Source organism: Mesoplodon densirostris, chromosome 12 (assembly GCF_025265405.1).
Source record: "Mesoplodon densirostris isolate mMesDen1 chromosome 12, mMesDen1 primary haplotype, whole genome shotgun sequence".
Taxonomy (NCBI): Eukaryota; Metazoa; Chordata; class Mammalia; order Artiodactyla; family Ziphiidae; genus Mesoplodon; species Mesoplodon densirostris.
The window spans coordinates 15,276,734-15,292,013 of record NC_082672.1 but is presented as its reverse complement, the minus strand read 5'-3'; the positions used below and the strand labels follow the sequence as shown (position 1 = coordinate 15,292,013).

The window sequence follows — 15,280 nt, the reverse complement described above, 5'->3', positions numbered from 1 at the left end:
AATAGGTATACAAAGTTCATTTTTGCCATTAAAAAGCCTACTTATTTTATAAATTTCAACATTTTGGAGTTCCTGTATGGTTTTCTTAGGGCCAAGCTTGGGATTCCCTGGGGAAAGGTTAGGAGCAATGCCCAAATTCCCCAGATGCCCAGATTATCCAAAGTTCTTTAAAATATAAAATGAACATTATCCTTGCAAACTGTCGGTGTTATAGACCCAAATGCCGGATTCTTTATAGTTTTTATTCAAGCAGCAATACATTTAGAAACTGAAAAAGATCACTGACAATTTCTTGATTAAAAAAATTAAATACCTATTAATCTCAACAGGTGAGCATTTATTTTTGATTGTAGAACTTCAATATATCTTGCAATGACACTTTTCTTTGGTCGTCACTTAGAAAAATACTCGTCCCAGCTCAAACATTACCTTACAAATAAAAAGTGAGAAGTATTAATAATTTCATGGCAAATCACTGGTACAAGCTAAAATGACTTTTCTAAGGTCGTGATTAATGAAAAATGCTCCCGAAGTTAATAACTTTTTTGTTATTACAGGGCATTGGAGGGCAAGCTGCAGATCTGAGGCACAGGTGCTTGGTGTTGGGTTGAACATTATACATTTACAGCTAGAACTTTCCCTAAATGCCATCTTTTAAAATGTGGAGGGTGGGACTTCCCAAGTTAGCGCAGTGGTTAAGAATCTGCCTGCCAATGCAGGGGACATGGGTTCGAGCCCTGGTCCAGGAAGATCCCACATGCTGCAGAGCAAATGAGCCTGTGCTCCACAACTACTGAAGCCCTCGCGGTTAAAGCCCGTGCTCTGCAACAAGAGAAGCCACCGCAGTGAGAAGCCTGCGCACCACAACGAAGAGTAGCCCCCGCTCGCCGCAACTAGAGAAAGCCTGTGCGCAACTAAGACCCAATACAGCCAAAAATAAATAAATTTATTTAATAAATAAAAAGAGCAAATAATAATAATAATAAAAAAAAAAACGTGGAGGGAATTCCCTGGTGGTCAAGTGGTTAGGATTTGGCACTTTCACTGCCATGGCCTGGGTCCAGTCCCTGGTCAGGGAACTGGGATCCTGCAGGCTGCGCAGCATGGCCAAATAAAATAAATAAAAATGTGGAACTTTTCCTAAAATCATACTTAATGCATTTTCAAAATATTACCACAGTCACTTGAAACCTGCCTCACTTCCAAATAGACTTAACATTTAGAACAGTCATGCTCTTTCCTGGTATTATTTCCTGTCAAGTTACTTTCATAAAAGTTACCTACCTCTATGGTGATAAGGATGACAATCATCCATTCCAGGCGGAGCGTCCTCTTCTCAATCAGGTGATTCCGCATCAGATCTGTTAGCTCCATGCAGTGCTGAAGCTTTTCATTCATGACCTGCGTTAGAAAAATCTCAAAGTATCCTGTATATTTAAACAGTCACTTACGATAACAGTCGCATGCTTCAAAATTCTAAGTTTGAAGTAGGTGTGCAGTGAAAAATCACCCCTTCAATTCTTGCTCCTCAGCCCTGCCCAAGGCAAGTACCAGTGCTACTTGTCTCCTTTCTGTGAATCCACTTAGAGACGTTCTGTAACGCACAGATCTGACTGCAAGAAGTACTTTGCATAGTGAAGCTCTTATATTCATAAGACTTTGATGGGAGATCTAAAAATAAAAGTTTTTGATTTCTGGTTTTTCGTTGCTGCCTTTGGATTTTCAGCAGTTAATAAAAGCAAACCTGAAATATTCTTTTAGCATGGCCTTAAGATGACGAACAATGATTATCTACTAAAACTGTTCGAAGCCCCCCAAACACAAAACTTGACCTGCTGCACACTCGCCACTAGGTGGCACTGCTTTTAATGCTTAACTGCAGAGGTTCTGCGTTCTGATGCTCCACAAGCTGGCTGAGGGGTTCATAGAAAACAGAATCTTTGAATTTAAGACTTGAATGTGACCACTGGCAAGTTATACTTCCTTAATCTCTCTGTATCTCACTTCCTTTTGGAAATGACACAGTCTGGAAACAAATTTTTAAAAACAGTTTTTGGATTCCCCTTGATAACTTCGGGGGTACGTATGCTCAGAGTGCAGGTATGGTCAGTGGAAATCTGAGACAAATCACAGATGCATGTTTGGGGACTGACTGAAATGTGCTAGTGCACCATATTTACTATCATTTTGCACAGAGCATTACTAATGAGAGCGAACACGTGGAACCACACTGATAATACGTATTTGCCCACGTTTCCAGACTTCATGTAATCCCGTAGTCACCAATTTGTATAAATGTTTAGAACAGTGCCTCTTTCTTTTCTCCCTTTCTTCGTCTTCCTATTTCTATTGGCTGCTGCTTGATCTTGGTCTACAAACATGCTCAGCCTTAAGCTTGCCTCTCTCTTCAAAGTGCTGACCCAATCCTCTTTTTCTTTTAACTTTGACTAAAGAACAGACATTTTCTTTCTCCACTTCCTCACCACCAACTTATTCCTTAGCCCTTAGAGGTTGTAGATATTACCTCTACTCCCCTGAAACTTCCAGATGTCTCCTAAACGGTAACACCCTTTCTTGGTTAGATTCTGAAACCTCAATTAACTCGAGCATTTGACAGCACCCTGAAATGCACACTTCCTTTGGCTTTTTCTCCCCTAGGGACCAAGTTCTGCCTCTGACCATCACTCTTTTTCTGAGTCTTCTCGGACCTCCCCTGGCCTGTGGATGGCATTTTCCAGAGTCCTGGTCTTGTCCCTCCTGTCCTCTAGCTCTGCACACTCTGCACGATCCTGCCCATCTGGTGTGTGTAGGCGCTTCCTGAACTTCAGTCATTTCCATCCCATCACTGCTTCTGTGATACACATGTGCCAAATGGATTTAAAGTCAAAAAGACTTAGGAATGGGGACTTCCCTGGTGGCACAGTGGTTAAGACTCTGTGCTCCCAATGCAGGGGGCCCAGGTTCGATCCCTGGTCAGGGAACTAGATTCCCACATGCATGCTGCAACAAAGAGTTTGCATGCCACAACCAAGGAGCTGGCGAGCCACAACTAAGGAGCCTGTGAGCTGCAAGTAAGATCTGGTGCAACCAAAAAAAAAAAAAAACCACAAACAAACAAACAAACAAAAAAACCCCCCCACAAAAACCACCTTAGAAATGTTTATTTTAAAAGGAAACTACATTGCCAAAATGGAAAACCAGTATGATGTGAAATGGTGTTGGATACACAAAGCTGAGTCTGGTGCCTGGGAAAGTAGTAGATTATACATTAGAGGGCCGGTCAAGAGCCACTAAAGCCAAGCTAAGCATCTCTCAACTCTGAACAGAAGTGTTACTTGCTTCAATGCTTACATGTTATTTCAGGGTCCATGTGTTACCTAAGTTCATCTCTTGTACAAGTGTATGTATTCCACATTTTGAGAAAGACTGATTTAAACTGTTTTTTGATAAGTCCCAAGTATTAACTGCTTAATCCCAATTTCTCCTCTGCCCGAATTTCTAACTGCCTATAAAACATCTTTTTACTATTTTCCTGCCGGCACCTTAAATTTAGCATTTCTCAAACTACAGTTGACATCCTGTTCAAGTCTATCCCTCTTCTTGGGTCCCTGGCTCAAAGCAGGTCACGCTATCCTCTCGGGCACCCAGCGTAGAAACCTTTGATCTCTATCCTGCACTCCTGGATCCCTGGCACTTCAGTTGTCCTTGCTGTATGGAGGCGAGTCTATCCTCTCCTTAGCATTTCTTAATACACCTAGTAGGCTTTCATCAACTATCTGTCACCTCTTCAGACTGGTCTGTTTGGTTGTTTTGGTGGTGGTGATGGGCTGGGGGGTTTCCAGGTGTCGTTTGCACAGGCCACCAGAGTTCTCATCCTAAACAGGATGGATCGTTTCACTCCCCTGCTCAGGAGCTTCGAACGTCTTGCTATTGCCTTCTCGATGACATGAAACAACCCCAGATGGTTTAGTCCAAGCACTCTTCAGTGGGCGGCGCCCTTTCACGCCTGAAGGCGAGGTTTCTGTGACCCCTCCTGACCTGCTCGCTCAGCATTCCCACAGCACCTCGCTGTTTCCCTCGTTTAGAACTTACCTCATGGCCACCTGCTACCTGCCCAGCACCCTCTCCTCCTGCCCCCTTGCTTTGGAGAGTTACTCTTCCCTGCTTCCAACCACGTGACGCTGCCAATCTTAGTATCACTACCCCCCTGACACCAACCCCTCTCCCCTCCTCCGAAAAGCCCAAGGGGGAGACAGGGTCAGTACAAGACCCAGGCTTGGCCAACTGTGAGGCCCAGTTGCCTCATCACATGGCTGGTCAAAGCACGGACACATGGCCCAGTCCTTTGAAGCTGCCAGGCAGAGTAATACGTCGCTCGAATATTCCCCTTCCCACAGTCCTTTCTCCGCATGGCAGAGAGAATGCCACCAAGAAGGAAAGGATGAGGCCAAATTGGTACGGGGGATGCTGAGGCAAGAAACAGTCCTGGTGACCCGTCTGGGTCTGTGCAACAGACATTCCCTGTTTCACACCTGCTCCTGTTTCTCAGCCCCGTGAGCCAGTACACGGGGATAAGCAAGGTCACTCCAATTGTCCTGTCGTGCGCAAGCAAGGGAGCCCCAACTAACACATGCTTCCTATGTCCTTTGGTTACAGAATCAGACGTGTTTCATGCGCACAGATGATGGAGCAGAAGAAAACGGGGACAGGGTCCCAGAGGTGGTAAATGTGAAGTAGGCTCTAGCTAGGCAGGTGCCAGGAAGAAAAGGTGGGGTGCCAGGGGGACAGTATTTCTAGTGGAGGAAACAGCATGGAGGCAAGTACAGCTCGATAGTGAAAAACCTGAAAGTGCTTGGAGGTAAGGTTGAAAAAAGGTAAGTACTGAATTGTGAGAGGTACTATATAGACCACAGGCGGTAGGCAGAGTAATGGTCCCCCAGATATTCACATTCTAATCCTTGGGACCCACGAGTATTACACAGCAAAGGACACTTAAAGACTGTACAGGAATTAAGGTTGTTAAGTCAGATGGTCTTTAGATAAGGAGACAAGCCTAGATTATCTGGGTGGGCCCAGTGCAGCAATCACAAGGGTCCTTAGAAGTGGGAAAGGCAGGCAGAAGAGCTCAGCGATGCGGGACGGAAGAGGGATCTGAGCCAAGGGCAGTGGGTGGCCCCTCGGAGCTGGAACAGCCAAGGAAATGGCACCCACCCAGAGCCTCCGGGGCGGTACGCGGCCCTGCCAACGCCTTGATTTTGGCTCAGTGACTCCCAGGTCAGACTTCGGACCTACAGAACTGTAAAATAATACATCTGTGTTAAATCAGCCTGTGGTAATTTGTTGCAGCAGCAGTAGAAATGAATACATAGCATGATCATGTTGGAACTTTCTTCTGCAGGTAAGGGAGTCCTTTGTCCACTCTTAAAATATTTGTTCAATATTTACTATACTGTGCTGGGCAGAGGAGATGAAATGGTGAATAAGACAGATATGTCTCTGTCTTCTGGCGACAGGGCCCAGCCTAGAGGCTGGGAGACAAAGAAGAAGGTATTAGGGTGAACGGGGGTGGGAGATGCACATCAGCAGTCAGGGCGCAGAAGGCGGGTCAGTTTGGTATCCCTCCCTGTCTCACCAGCCCAGGGCCTATTGTAGAGACTTTCAATAAATATCTGGTAATGAATGCATGACACTCGGGAGAAAACGAAAGGGTGCTCTGACTGCATGTGGAAGATGAAGGAGAAAGAGGAAACCATGGTGAGTTTCAAATTCCTGCTTGACTGACCAGGTGGTCGTGCTATTAGCTGAGACAGAAATAGAGAAGGTTCAACTGCATTTTCTGGGAGAATACAGTGAGTTTCATTTTGAACTCTTAATCACTGATTAATTCTACAAATATTTATGGAGCACATATTCTACGTGAGGCCTTTGCCAAGAAGCGGGAAGGGAGCCAGGAAGAAGACGACCCTGCTCTCTGATTTCACGAAGCCTGCGTTCTAGAGGGGAGTGTACTCATCACATAGTTACAGGGAAAAGCAGCTTCTATCACTTTCGCTGCTGTGTTTTAAGGAAGGAGAGGGAGAATCTCACGAGTGCAGCTCCAATTTCATATAAATTCCCTTTTCCCCTCTGAGTACCTGCTACTTCTACTTTTAGCCACCTTGCCCCAGTTCCTACACAGATTCCAATAAGGATGTGGAAGAAATATGTAATTTATAAAAAACAATTTAAACGAAACAAATTTTAGCTCGTAAAGAAAATTTAAAGTGGATTTCCAGGGACTGCTGGTGATACGGATGGAATGTTTGTGTTCCTCCAAAATTCACGGTGAAGTCCTGACCCCCAATGTGATGGTATCTGGAGATGAGGCCTTTGGGGGTGATTAGGTTTAGGTGAGGTCTAAAGTAACATCCTTACAAGGAGAGGCAGAGACACCGGAGTGGGTGTTCTCGCCCGGCCTTGTGAGGAGGCCACACCGAGAAGGTGAGAAGAGGCTTCTCACAGGCACTGAATCCGCGGTGCCGTTAGATCAGCACGATGCGGTACGTGAACCGCCGCCCCCGAGGAGTGCGCACCAAGCACACAGGCAAGTGGTGCCCAATTGAAACAGACCTTTATTTTTATTCTTCAGGACACTACCTGAATTATTTTTTTACAGCACAGATTAAGTGCAATGTACGCATTACTCCAGGTACTCAGTTAAGGATTCAGAAGTCAGCAGCATTATAGTTACACAGAACTCACATAAGATTTTTTTGAAAAACACCACGGAACTGAACTGTTCCGGAGCTCTTCCAGTTTGGGGACTGAGGGGACCTGGTCCACCTGCTCCCTGGGCTGCGATCACTTTCCCCACACTGGGCACTGAGGGAGCCTCCACTCAGAGGAGCACTGTCCCCAGCGAACCCCAAGCGCCCTCCTGGCACATCCCCTCCCTCTGCTTGAGCAAAGTAAAGACGCAGAGGCACTTCCTCCAGGTTTCCCCTTCCTACTCGGCACCGTGATGCTTGTCCAGCTAGTCGATTACTTCACCGCGTGTCAGTGTTCACGATCGATCCTGTTGTGACATTCCTCATCTTTAGCTGTGGCTTTCACGCTGAATGCAGTGTTCATGCTGAGTAAGTTCCTCTCTTTACACTTCTCCTCCTCTGGACCGCACACGCAGGATGTGTCCTGCTCAAACCACCTTCATCGTTGGTGACTTCAGTGATTCTGTTCTCTTTTCCTGTACTCTTTTGTCCACGAGGGACATGTGAAGGACACCATGGGCATCAAAGATGCCGTGATTTGAGGAAGGACACAGGATGGGGGGTGGGGGCAGAGGGGGAGGATGCTTGAGCGCACACTTCCCAGGCAGCCCGTTTACCTTGGTTGTTGCTCAGCCACTGTCACTGACTTAATTCAGCACAACAGGCTGGTCATCAGAAGAGGTCTGATGCATCTGCTTGGTGGCAATAATCTTTATACTTCATCCCAACGATCGTGGATCCACCAAACGCCTTCATTCCAAGAGAAAAAGGGGAGACATCCAAAAGCCGTAACTCCTGAGCACTTTCAAATTCGCCCCTAGTAAATACGGCTGCTCATCAAGGTTGATGCTTTTGTTTAATGTCATTAAAGAATTCTCACAAAAGGTTTATTTTCAAGTTTTCCTTGAGGCATAATTTATATACAGTAATATGCACTTGTTTCCATTCTAAGTATACAATTTGAAGACTTTTCACAGAGACACCTATGTAAGTAACACCACAGCGCTTCCATCACCCCAAGATCCCTTGTGCCCCTTTGGAATCTACTGCCCTACCCACCACCCCACCTCCAAGCCCTAGGGAACCACTGATCTATTTTCTGTAACTATAGATTAGATTAGCCTTTCTAGAATTTCCTATGAATACAACAGCATGTATTCTTTTGTGTCTAGATTTTTTTCACTCAGCATAATGATCCTGATATTCATTCATGTTGCATGGATGGGTAATTCATTGCTTTTATTGCTGAGTGGTACTCCACTGTATGGCTATCCCACAATTTCTTTATCCATTCACCTACTGATGGGCATTTGATTGTTTCCAGTTTTTGGCTATTATGACTAAAGCTGCTAAGAACATTCAGGTACAAATCAGTGTGAGGACATGTGTTTTCATTTCTCGTGAGTAAATACTCAGGAGTGGAATTGTTGGATCGTATAGTAACACAAGAATTAAATTTCTGAGGAACTTGCCGGGCTGTTTTTGCAAAGTGGTTGTACCAATGTATATTCCCACAAGTAACGTATGAAACTTCCATCTGCTCTATATCCTTCCCAACACTTGGTATTGTCAGTCCTTTAAGTTTTAGTCATTCTAGTGAGTGTGTAGTAACAGTGCATTGCAGGTTTAATTTGCACTTCCCTGGTAAACGATAACGTTGAACATCTTCTCATGTTCATTTGGCCGTTCACATATTTTGTGAGACGTCAGTTTAAATCTTCTGCCCATTTAAAAAACTGGGTTGTCTTTTTGAGTAGAAAGAGTTCTTCCTTTTTTTAAATGCATAGATCTTTTTAAAAAATTATTTATTTTATTATTTATTTTATTTTTGGCTGCGTTGGGTCTTCGTTGCTGCACACAGGCTTTCTCTAGTTGTGGCAAGCGGGGGCTACTCTTTGTCGTGCTGCGCGGGCTTCCCATTGCGGTGGCTGCTCTTGTTGTGGAGTACGGGCTCTAGGCATGCGGGCTTCAGTAGTTGTGGCATGCGGGCCTAGAGAGCAGGCTCAGTAGTTGTGGCGCACAGGCTTAGCTGCTCCATGGCGTGTGGGATCTTCCCGGACCAGGGCTCGAACCCATGTCCCCTGCATTGGCAGGCAGAATCTTAACCACTGCGCCACCAGGGAAGCCCCTTGAGTAGAAAGAGTTCTTTGAGTATTCTGGACAAGTCCTTTGTCAGGTTATATATGGAGAATATTTCCTCCCAGCCTGTGATTTGCCTTTTCATATTCTTAAGAGTGTCTTTCAAAGAGCAGTGGTCTTAGTTTTGATGAAGTTCAACTTATCAAATTTGTTCCCCAAGGTGCATGTTTTTTTTTTTTTTTTCCTAACAAATCTCGGCCTTCCCCAAGGTCATGAGGCCTTTTTTCTATATTTTCTTCCTGAGGTTTTATAAATTTAGCTTTTATATTTAAAAGGTCTCTGATTCATTTAGAAATAGTGTGAAGTAAAGGAAAGGGTTCATTATGACTATCCCATTGTTGTAGCACCATGTGTTGAAAAGATTAGGAAAAAAACAAAGAGAGCCTGGAAGACTTGTTGGAGTACAATTAAAGGTCTGACATTCACTTCATAGAGAGATAGTAGATTTCTCCTCAGAAATCATGGAGGCCGGAAAAAAGTGACACAGTAATTTGTAGATATTGAAAGAAATGAACTATCAACTTGGAATCCTCTACCTAGTAAAAAAATCCTTCAGGAAGAAAGGGGAAATCTAGACATTTTCAGATGAAGAAAAACTAAGAGACTATGCTTTTGCAAACTTACCCTGAAAGAATGGCTAAAGAATGTTCGTGACACAGAAAAGGAAACAATAAAAGAAGAAATCTTGGAACATCATTGAAAAAAAAAAAAGAACAGAAAGAATAAAAATGGGGGTAAATACAATAGGATTTCCGTCTCCTCTTGAGTTTTCTAAATTATGTTTCATGGTTGCAGCAAAAATTGTAACACTGATGAAGTTCTCAAAGTGGGGAGTAAAGGGATGTAAAGAGCAGTAGGGTTTCCACGCTTGATTCAATCTGGCAAAATGTTGAAACCAGTGGATTGTGATAAGCTACGTATGTATAATGTGACACTTAGAGCAACCACTAAGTATCTATGCAAAGAGATATACTGAAAAACAATACAGATAAATCAAAATGGAATCCCCCCCAAATGGCTAAGCAACTCATAGGAAGGCAGGGACTGATACAGGCAATGACTTGGATGGGTCTCAAGGGTATTATACTCATTGAAAAAAGCCCATTTTAAAGTCACACCCTCTATGATTCTATTTATATAACAGTCCCCAAATGACAAAATTATAGAGCTGGAGAATAGATTACTCATTACCAGTGGTTAGGGACGGTCGGGGAGGGAAGGGTGTGACTATAAAGGGACAAGCACAAGGGAGATCTCTGTGGTGATAGAACGGTTCTGTATCCAGATCTTGTGGTTACCTGGATCTACACGTGTGATTGAATGTGACAGAACCATGCGCACACACGGTACTACCGTCCGTCTTGTCTTCTGCTCTCTTTCCCGTGTGGTTTACCTCCGCCATGAGGCCCTCCACGCACTTCCATCATTCCATCAGCTGCCTCCCGCCTCAACTTTGTTTCCACGCTTCTAAATGCTTTCAGACAGTTCTAACTGGATGTCTTCTTGCTACTCGACTCTCATCCCATCTTACAGGTGGCTCCTCCCCTCCCCCCAACCTCTCCACATTTTGCCATCTTCCTACCTGTCACCACAACAAACGTCAGTCATCCTTATTCTTCATCCTCCCTGGCCTCCCGGTACCAAACACTTCATTTGTCTTAAAGGATTCTTTCAAAAGTTCCTTTCTATTCTCACTGTCACCAGTAAAGTTCTGGACCCCATGAACTCTTGCCTGAAACTTGATGAGAAACTTCCTAACAGACCACTAGGCCTCCAAACTCTCACCAATCTTATCTAGTCTGTAGAGCAAATATCAGAATATCCTTTGACGTGACAGCTGAAAACTGTCTGTACACAGGAAAACTAGAACGGGAAATCTAGAGATCTGAGTAGAAGTCAAACAAGACATTTCTCCAAAAGCAGTTAAACACATTTACTTAATTAAAAAACTTCTCTTCACACAGTCATACAACTTATAGGTGACACTGTGTCCCTCTCAGTAGACGTGCAAAATACATACCTTAACTCTACGAGTAATGCTGAGGAACCGACAAGTTTTATCATAAAGTTCTTCCAGATTTTCTCGGTCCCAGTAGAAATCAGGAGTGATCAAGAAGTCTGAACTCAAGTTTATATGGTGTCTTAGAAAAAGGAAAATCATTAACTTTTAATTTTTATCTTGAATTAAAAAATCATGGTCTATTTTATTTCTTTTCTGAAGAAGATATTTATTGATTGATTTATTGATTGACTGAAGTATGGTTAAGTTACAATGTTGTGTTAATTTCAAGTGTATGGCAAAGTGATTCAGTTACACATACATACATATATATATATATATATATATATATATACTTTTTTAGATTCTTTTCCATTACAGGTTACTACAAGATATTGAGTATAGTTCCCTGTGCTATACAGTAGGTCCTTGTTGTTTACCTATTTTATATATAGCAGTGTGGCTATATTAATCCCAAACTCCTAGTTTATCTCCCCCCATCCCCTTTGGTAACCACAAATTTGGTTTCTATGTCTGTGAGTCTACTTCTGTTTTGTAAATAAGTTTATTTCTTATTTACATGGTGCTTTATAAAAGTAATTTTTAATGCTGATTCTTGTAATACTTCTGAGAAACATGTAAACAAAAAATGTTCAAAATGTGCAACCAAATTAATTCAATCTTTTTTTTAAATTCAATCTTTATATTAACATTTATGAAGTAGAGAGAAAAAAAACCGATTAAAAAAATTTCTAGGGACTTCCCTGGTGGCACAGTGGTTAAGAATCCACCTGCCAATGCAGGGGACACGGGTTTGAGCCCTGGTTTGGGAACATCCTACATGCCGCGGAGCAACTAAGTTCGTGCGCCACAACTACTAAGCCTGTGCTCTAGAGCCTGTGAGCCACAACTACTGAGCCTGCGCGCCCAGAGCCCGTGCTCTGCAACAAGAGAAGCCACCGCAATGAGAAGATTGCGCACCGCAATGAAGAGTAGTGCCCGCTCGCCGCAACTAGAGAAAGCCTGTGTGCAGCAACGAAGACCCAACGCAGCCAAAATAAACTTATTAAAAAAAAAATTTCTAAGCTTCTTTTTTCATTAAAATTTGTTACAATATACATGCACATATATTTGTGTGTGTGTGTGGATGGGTAATCAGATGGCTCAAAAATAAAAAAGACAGAAAAAGGTAAAAATTGACCTATCTTACTCCTATTCTTATCCCCATTTTTCCCTTTCTCCCACTCCCTGCGGGTAGCCGCTGCTAGTTTCACACACACACACAAACACACACAAACACACACACTCTCTCTCTATTTCTACCTTTTTTACATATGAGGCCTGAGTTTGCTTTTAAACAAAAATTTATGTTATAGAAGTAACACATAAATAGCTGTTCACTGTAAGAAAGAAAAACCCTAGAGAAGAACTCAGAAAACACTGGTAGGACCCTTACCCTAACAAATCAAATCCTTTTGGCCCTGCCAACACTCTCCTGTGTCCTTCCAGATCTGCTTCCATGCACGCATGCGCACGTGTGTGTGTGTGCGCGTGTGCACATACACTGACGTGTCTGGTAGTATGTATACATATCAAGATAGAGATGAATGTTTATGTTGTTTGCTTACAAGTAGGATCATATCACGTATAATCTGTGACTGCCACATTTCTACTTCTATTTCTCGTCATAGATTCGCCACATTCCTTTGAATAACACATAAGCACTCATTGTAAAGAGGCGAAAACTTAGGATAACAACAGTAAGACTCTATGAAACTATTCACAAACCTAAGTATATCAAGTCCTAATTTCTGAGTCCCAGTATTATAATTCGCTATATCAAATTCTGCTCGCATGACCAAGAGAAGAGGGGAGAGGAGACTGTCTCCCCCATTTCTTAGCTAGCTCAAGGCTTTAGATGCGCTGCGGGACGCTCCCATGCAGGGCTTTTTATTTTTGTTGGTGCCCTGAGTTAGGGTCCCTGAGCTTTGAGAAGGGCCTAGATGACGCAACACTGCACTGCTTCTCCTCTCCAGGGCAAGTAACGAAGGAGAATGTGGGAAAGCAACTCTCAGGTAAACTATTCACAAGGAACTCCAGTAACTCACCCCACACACGACAAGGGCCGAAACACTGAGAATCCTGCCTAGTGAGAATAACACCAAAATTCAGGGTGTTTCATTCCATAAATCTTGGGAAAACTACAAGAATAAAGTAAACAGAAGGCCTTTTAACTTAATTTTAAATGATGTACTGTTATATTTCACCAATTTCAAGACACTCTTCTTCCCATTTTAACATCGCTGAAAATGGGAGGCATCTTTAAAATTGATGTCTTACAGGTGGCAGTTGAGACTTAGTTGTCATTGCCTTAGATGACTTATTTCTCTTATTCTTTCCTATTTATGTATGCCCAAGAGGAAATGTGATACATCTACATACAAATAAGACTGAAAGAGCTATTTCCGTAGTGCAAAATTAAAATTTTGTGATAAAAAAGCATTGTCTCATATGTTAGTGGGCAGCATTTTCACTTTCTTGTGGCATCGTATGGTGTCTCAGAGTCAATGAAATATGGTACATCACTTTTCTGTAGCAATTAGGTCTATTCAGCATTATGATGCAGTGATATACTTTTACTGAGAATTACCCTTGTCCAAATTCTAGAATGCATCTTTCCACCTTTGAATAACACCTACTACGCTCGCTGACGTAGGTTTAACGTAGAGTAATTATGGTCTCTCTTGCACATGCACAATTTCTTCCAGTACAGTCCTAATACAGCCCAACTGCTTCTAATGGGTAAGAGTTCTCCATGCTTATAATGAATGAAATAAAAACAGCTGCAATTCCCATAAAGTTACAAATGTTTGCTCTTTACTGTAGAGCTACAGGGATATTTTCTGGAGATTGTTAAATATATGAAATATTTCATTTAAAGAGAAAATTTTACCTTAAGGCAAAGAGTTCACCCATTTTCTGCATAACTTCTTCATGAGATAGTTTCACTTTCTTCCCAGCTTTTAAAGCCTATTTGGGAGGGGGAAAATAGATACATACATACACAGGTTTCCCTTCTCACTAGCATTTTCTATGATGTACATTCCTAATCTCTTAATGGAAAACCAGGGGCTCTTTTCCCTAGTATAATTATTCTTTCACAGTAAAAACAAAGTTAATTACAGTAAGCATGACTTTTAATGTATTCTGAAGTTTTGATATAATTTTAGATGCATTTTTCATGCCACTATTTTCCTTGTAATTTGTCAAGACACTTTTTAATCGAGAAAAGTGGTCATAATTTCCTTCCTTAGAGAGGAAACATGTCATTTTATTTCCCTTCAATTCAGTTACATTAAAAATATTATACCATTAGAGAAAAGTAATTTGAATTTTAAGTTTTAGAAGGTTTCTTATTTTATCATTTTATATGTAACTGGTTTTTTTTTCCTGCCTAAATTCAGTGCAGCTTTCTCAATGTTTATTATTTTATTGTACGTCTAAAATCATCATTATAGTGGGAAATTTGTATTTTTCCCCAACAGAACTCAATCCTTGAAAACAAGCATAAAATTGGTATAATTACCTCTGGAATCGACTGAATAGATTCAACAAATTTATCCAGTGATGCTTCCCAGATAGCCAGTTTCACTGGGGGAAAAAAAATTAACAACAGAACATTTATCATCATATTCATGTTTCTACAAAATGTAAAACTGCACAGTACCTTCACTGCCATTTCAACAATAGTTTAAGAAGCAGATGTCTAAAAAATTTGAGACTGAAATTTAAGAATCGTAACTTATTATTACAAAAGATGGCACTAGGTAGAAAGAGAGAGAAGTGAGTGGATTTCCAAGCCCTGCTGGCAGACCAAAGCTACATTGGGTGGAATCCCTGATTTTCTCATACTGCATCTCAGAAGCTGAGAGCAACGAAGGGTGGCTCTGTAGACGGGCAGAAATCAGGCCTTCCTGACCTTCCCTCCACTCCTCTGGGCTGTGGGTACAGCTCAGAAGTCCCGAAGCCTCCTGGATGGTATGTGCAGTCCACCACAGCAGCAGCCTAGTGCAGACTCGTGGCAGGAACATTTCTTAGAGAACTTCTACAGTTCTATTCAGGTGTATGGATCTTGCCGAAAAAAAATGAGAGCCACTGTGATTCTCTGTCCCATTCCTGTGAAAAACCAGAGTGTATTTTTCTACATAGAGGCCTGTGCCCAATCACTGTGCTTTCTCTGCCTGGATTAGAGACAATCTAAGACTAACGATCTCAGAGAGAAGGAGAGGGGAAAACAAAGGTAGCGATAATAATAATAATAACAGCAACAACATAAAAGAATATTTTTGGAGGGGTAAGCTTTATCAATACCATTAATAAGGAATGAATAACTAGA

General features: G+C 42.2%; 1 protein-coding gene across 4 annotated transcripts in view; it reads right to left on the bottom strand.

Moving 5' to 3' along the window:
* Positions 1–250: 250 nt before the first annotated feature.
* The window catches only part of RMND1 (required for meiotic nuclear division 1 homolog), a 38,467-nt gene continuing 23,437 nt past the window's right edge, over positions 251–15,280 (bottom strand). For all 4 annotated transcript variants that reach the window (XM_060114966.1, XM_060114968.1, XM_060114969.1 and 1 more), the window contains 5 exons: positions 14,471–14,535; positions 13,838–13,914; positions 10,906–11,026; positions 1,285–1,401; positions 251–429 (listed from right to left, as the gene is read on the bottom strand). In XM_060114966.1, coding sequence (XP_059970949.1) covers positions 397–429; positions 1,285–1,401; positions 10,906–11,026; positions 13,838–13,914; positions 14,471–14,535 — 413 coding nt within the window. In that variant the 3' untranslated portion in view covers positions 251–396. The remainder of the gene's footprint in view (positions 430–1,284; positions 1,402–10,905; positions 11,027–13,837; positions 13,915–14,470; positions 14,536–15,280) is intronic.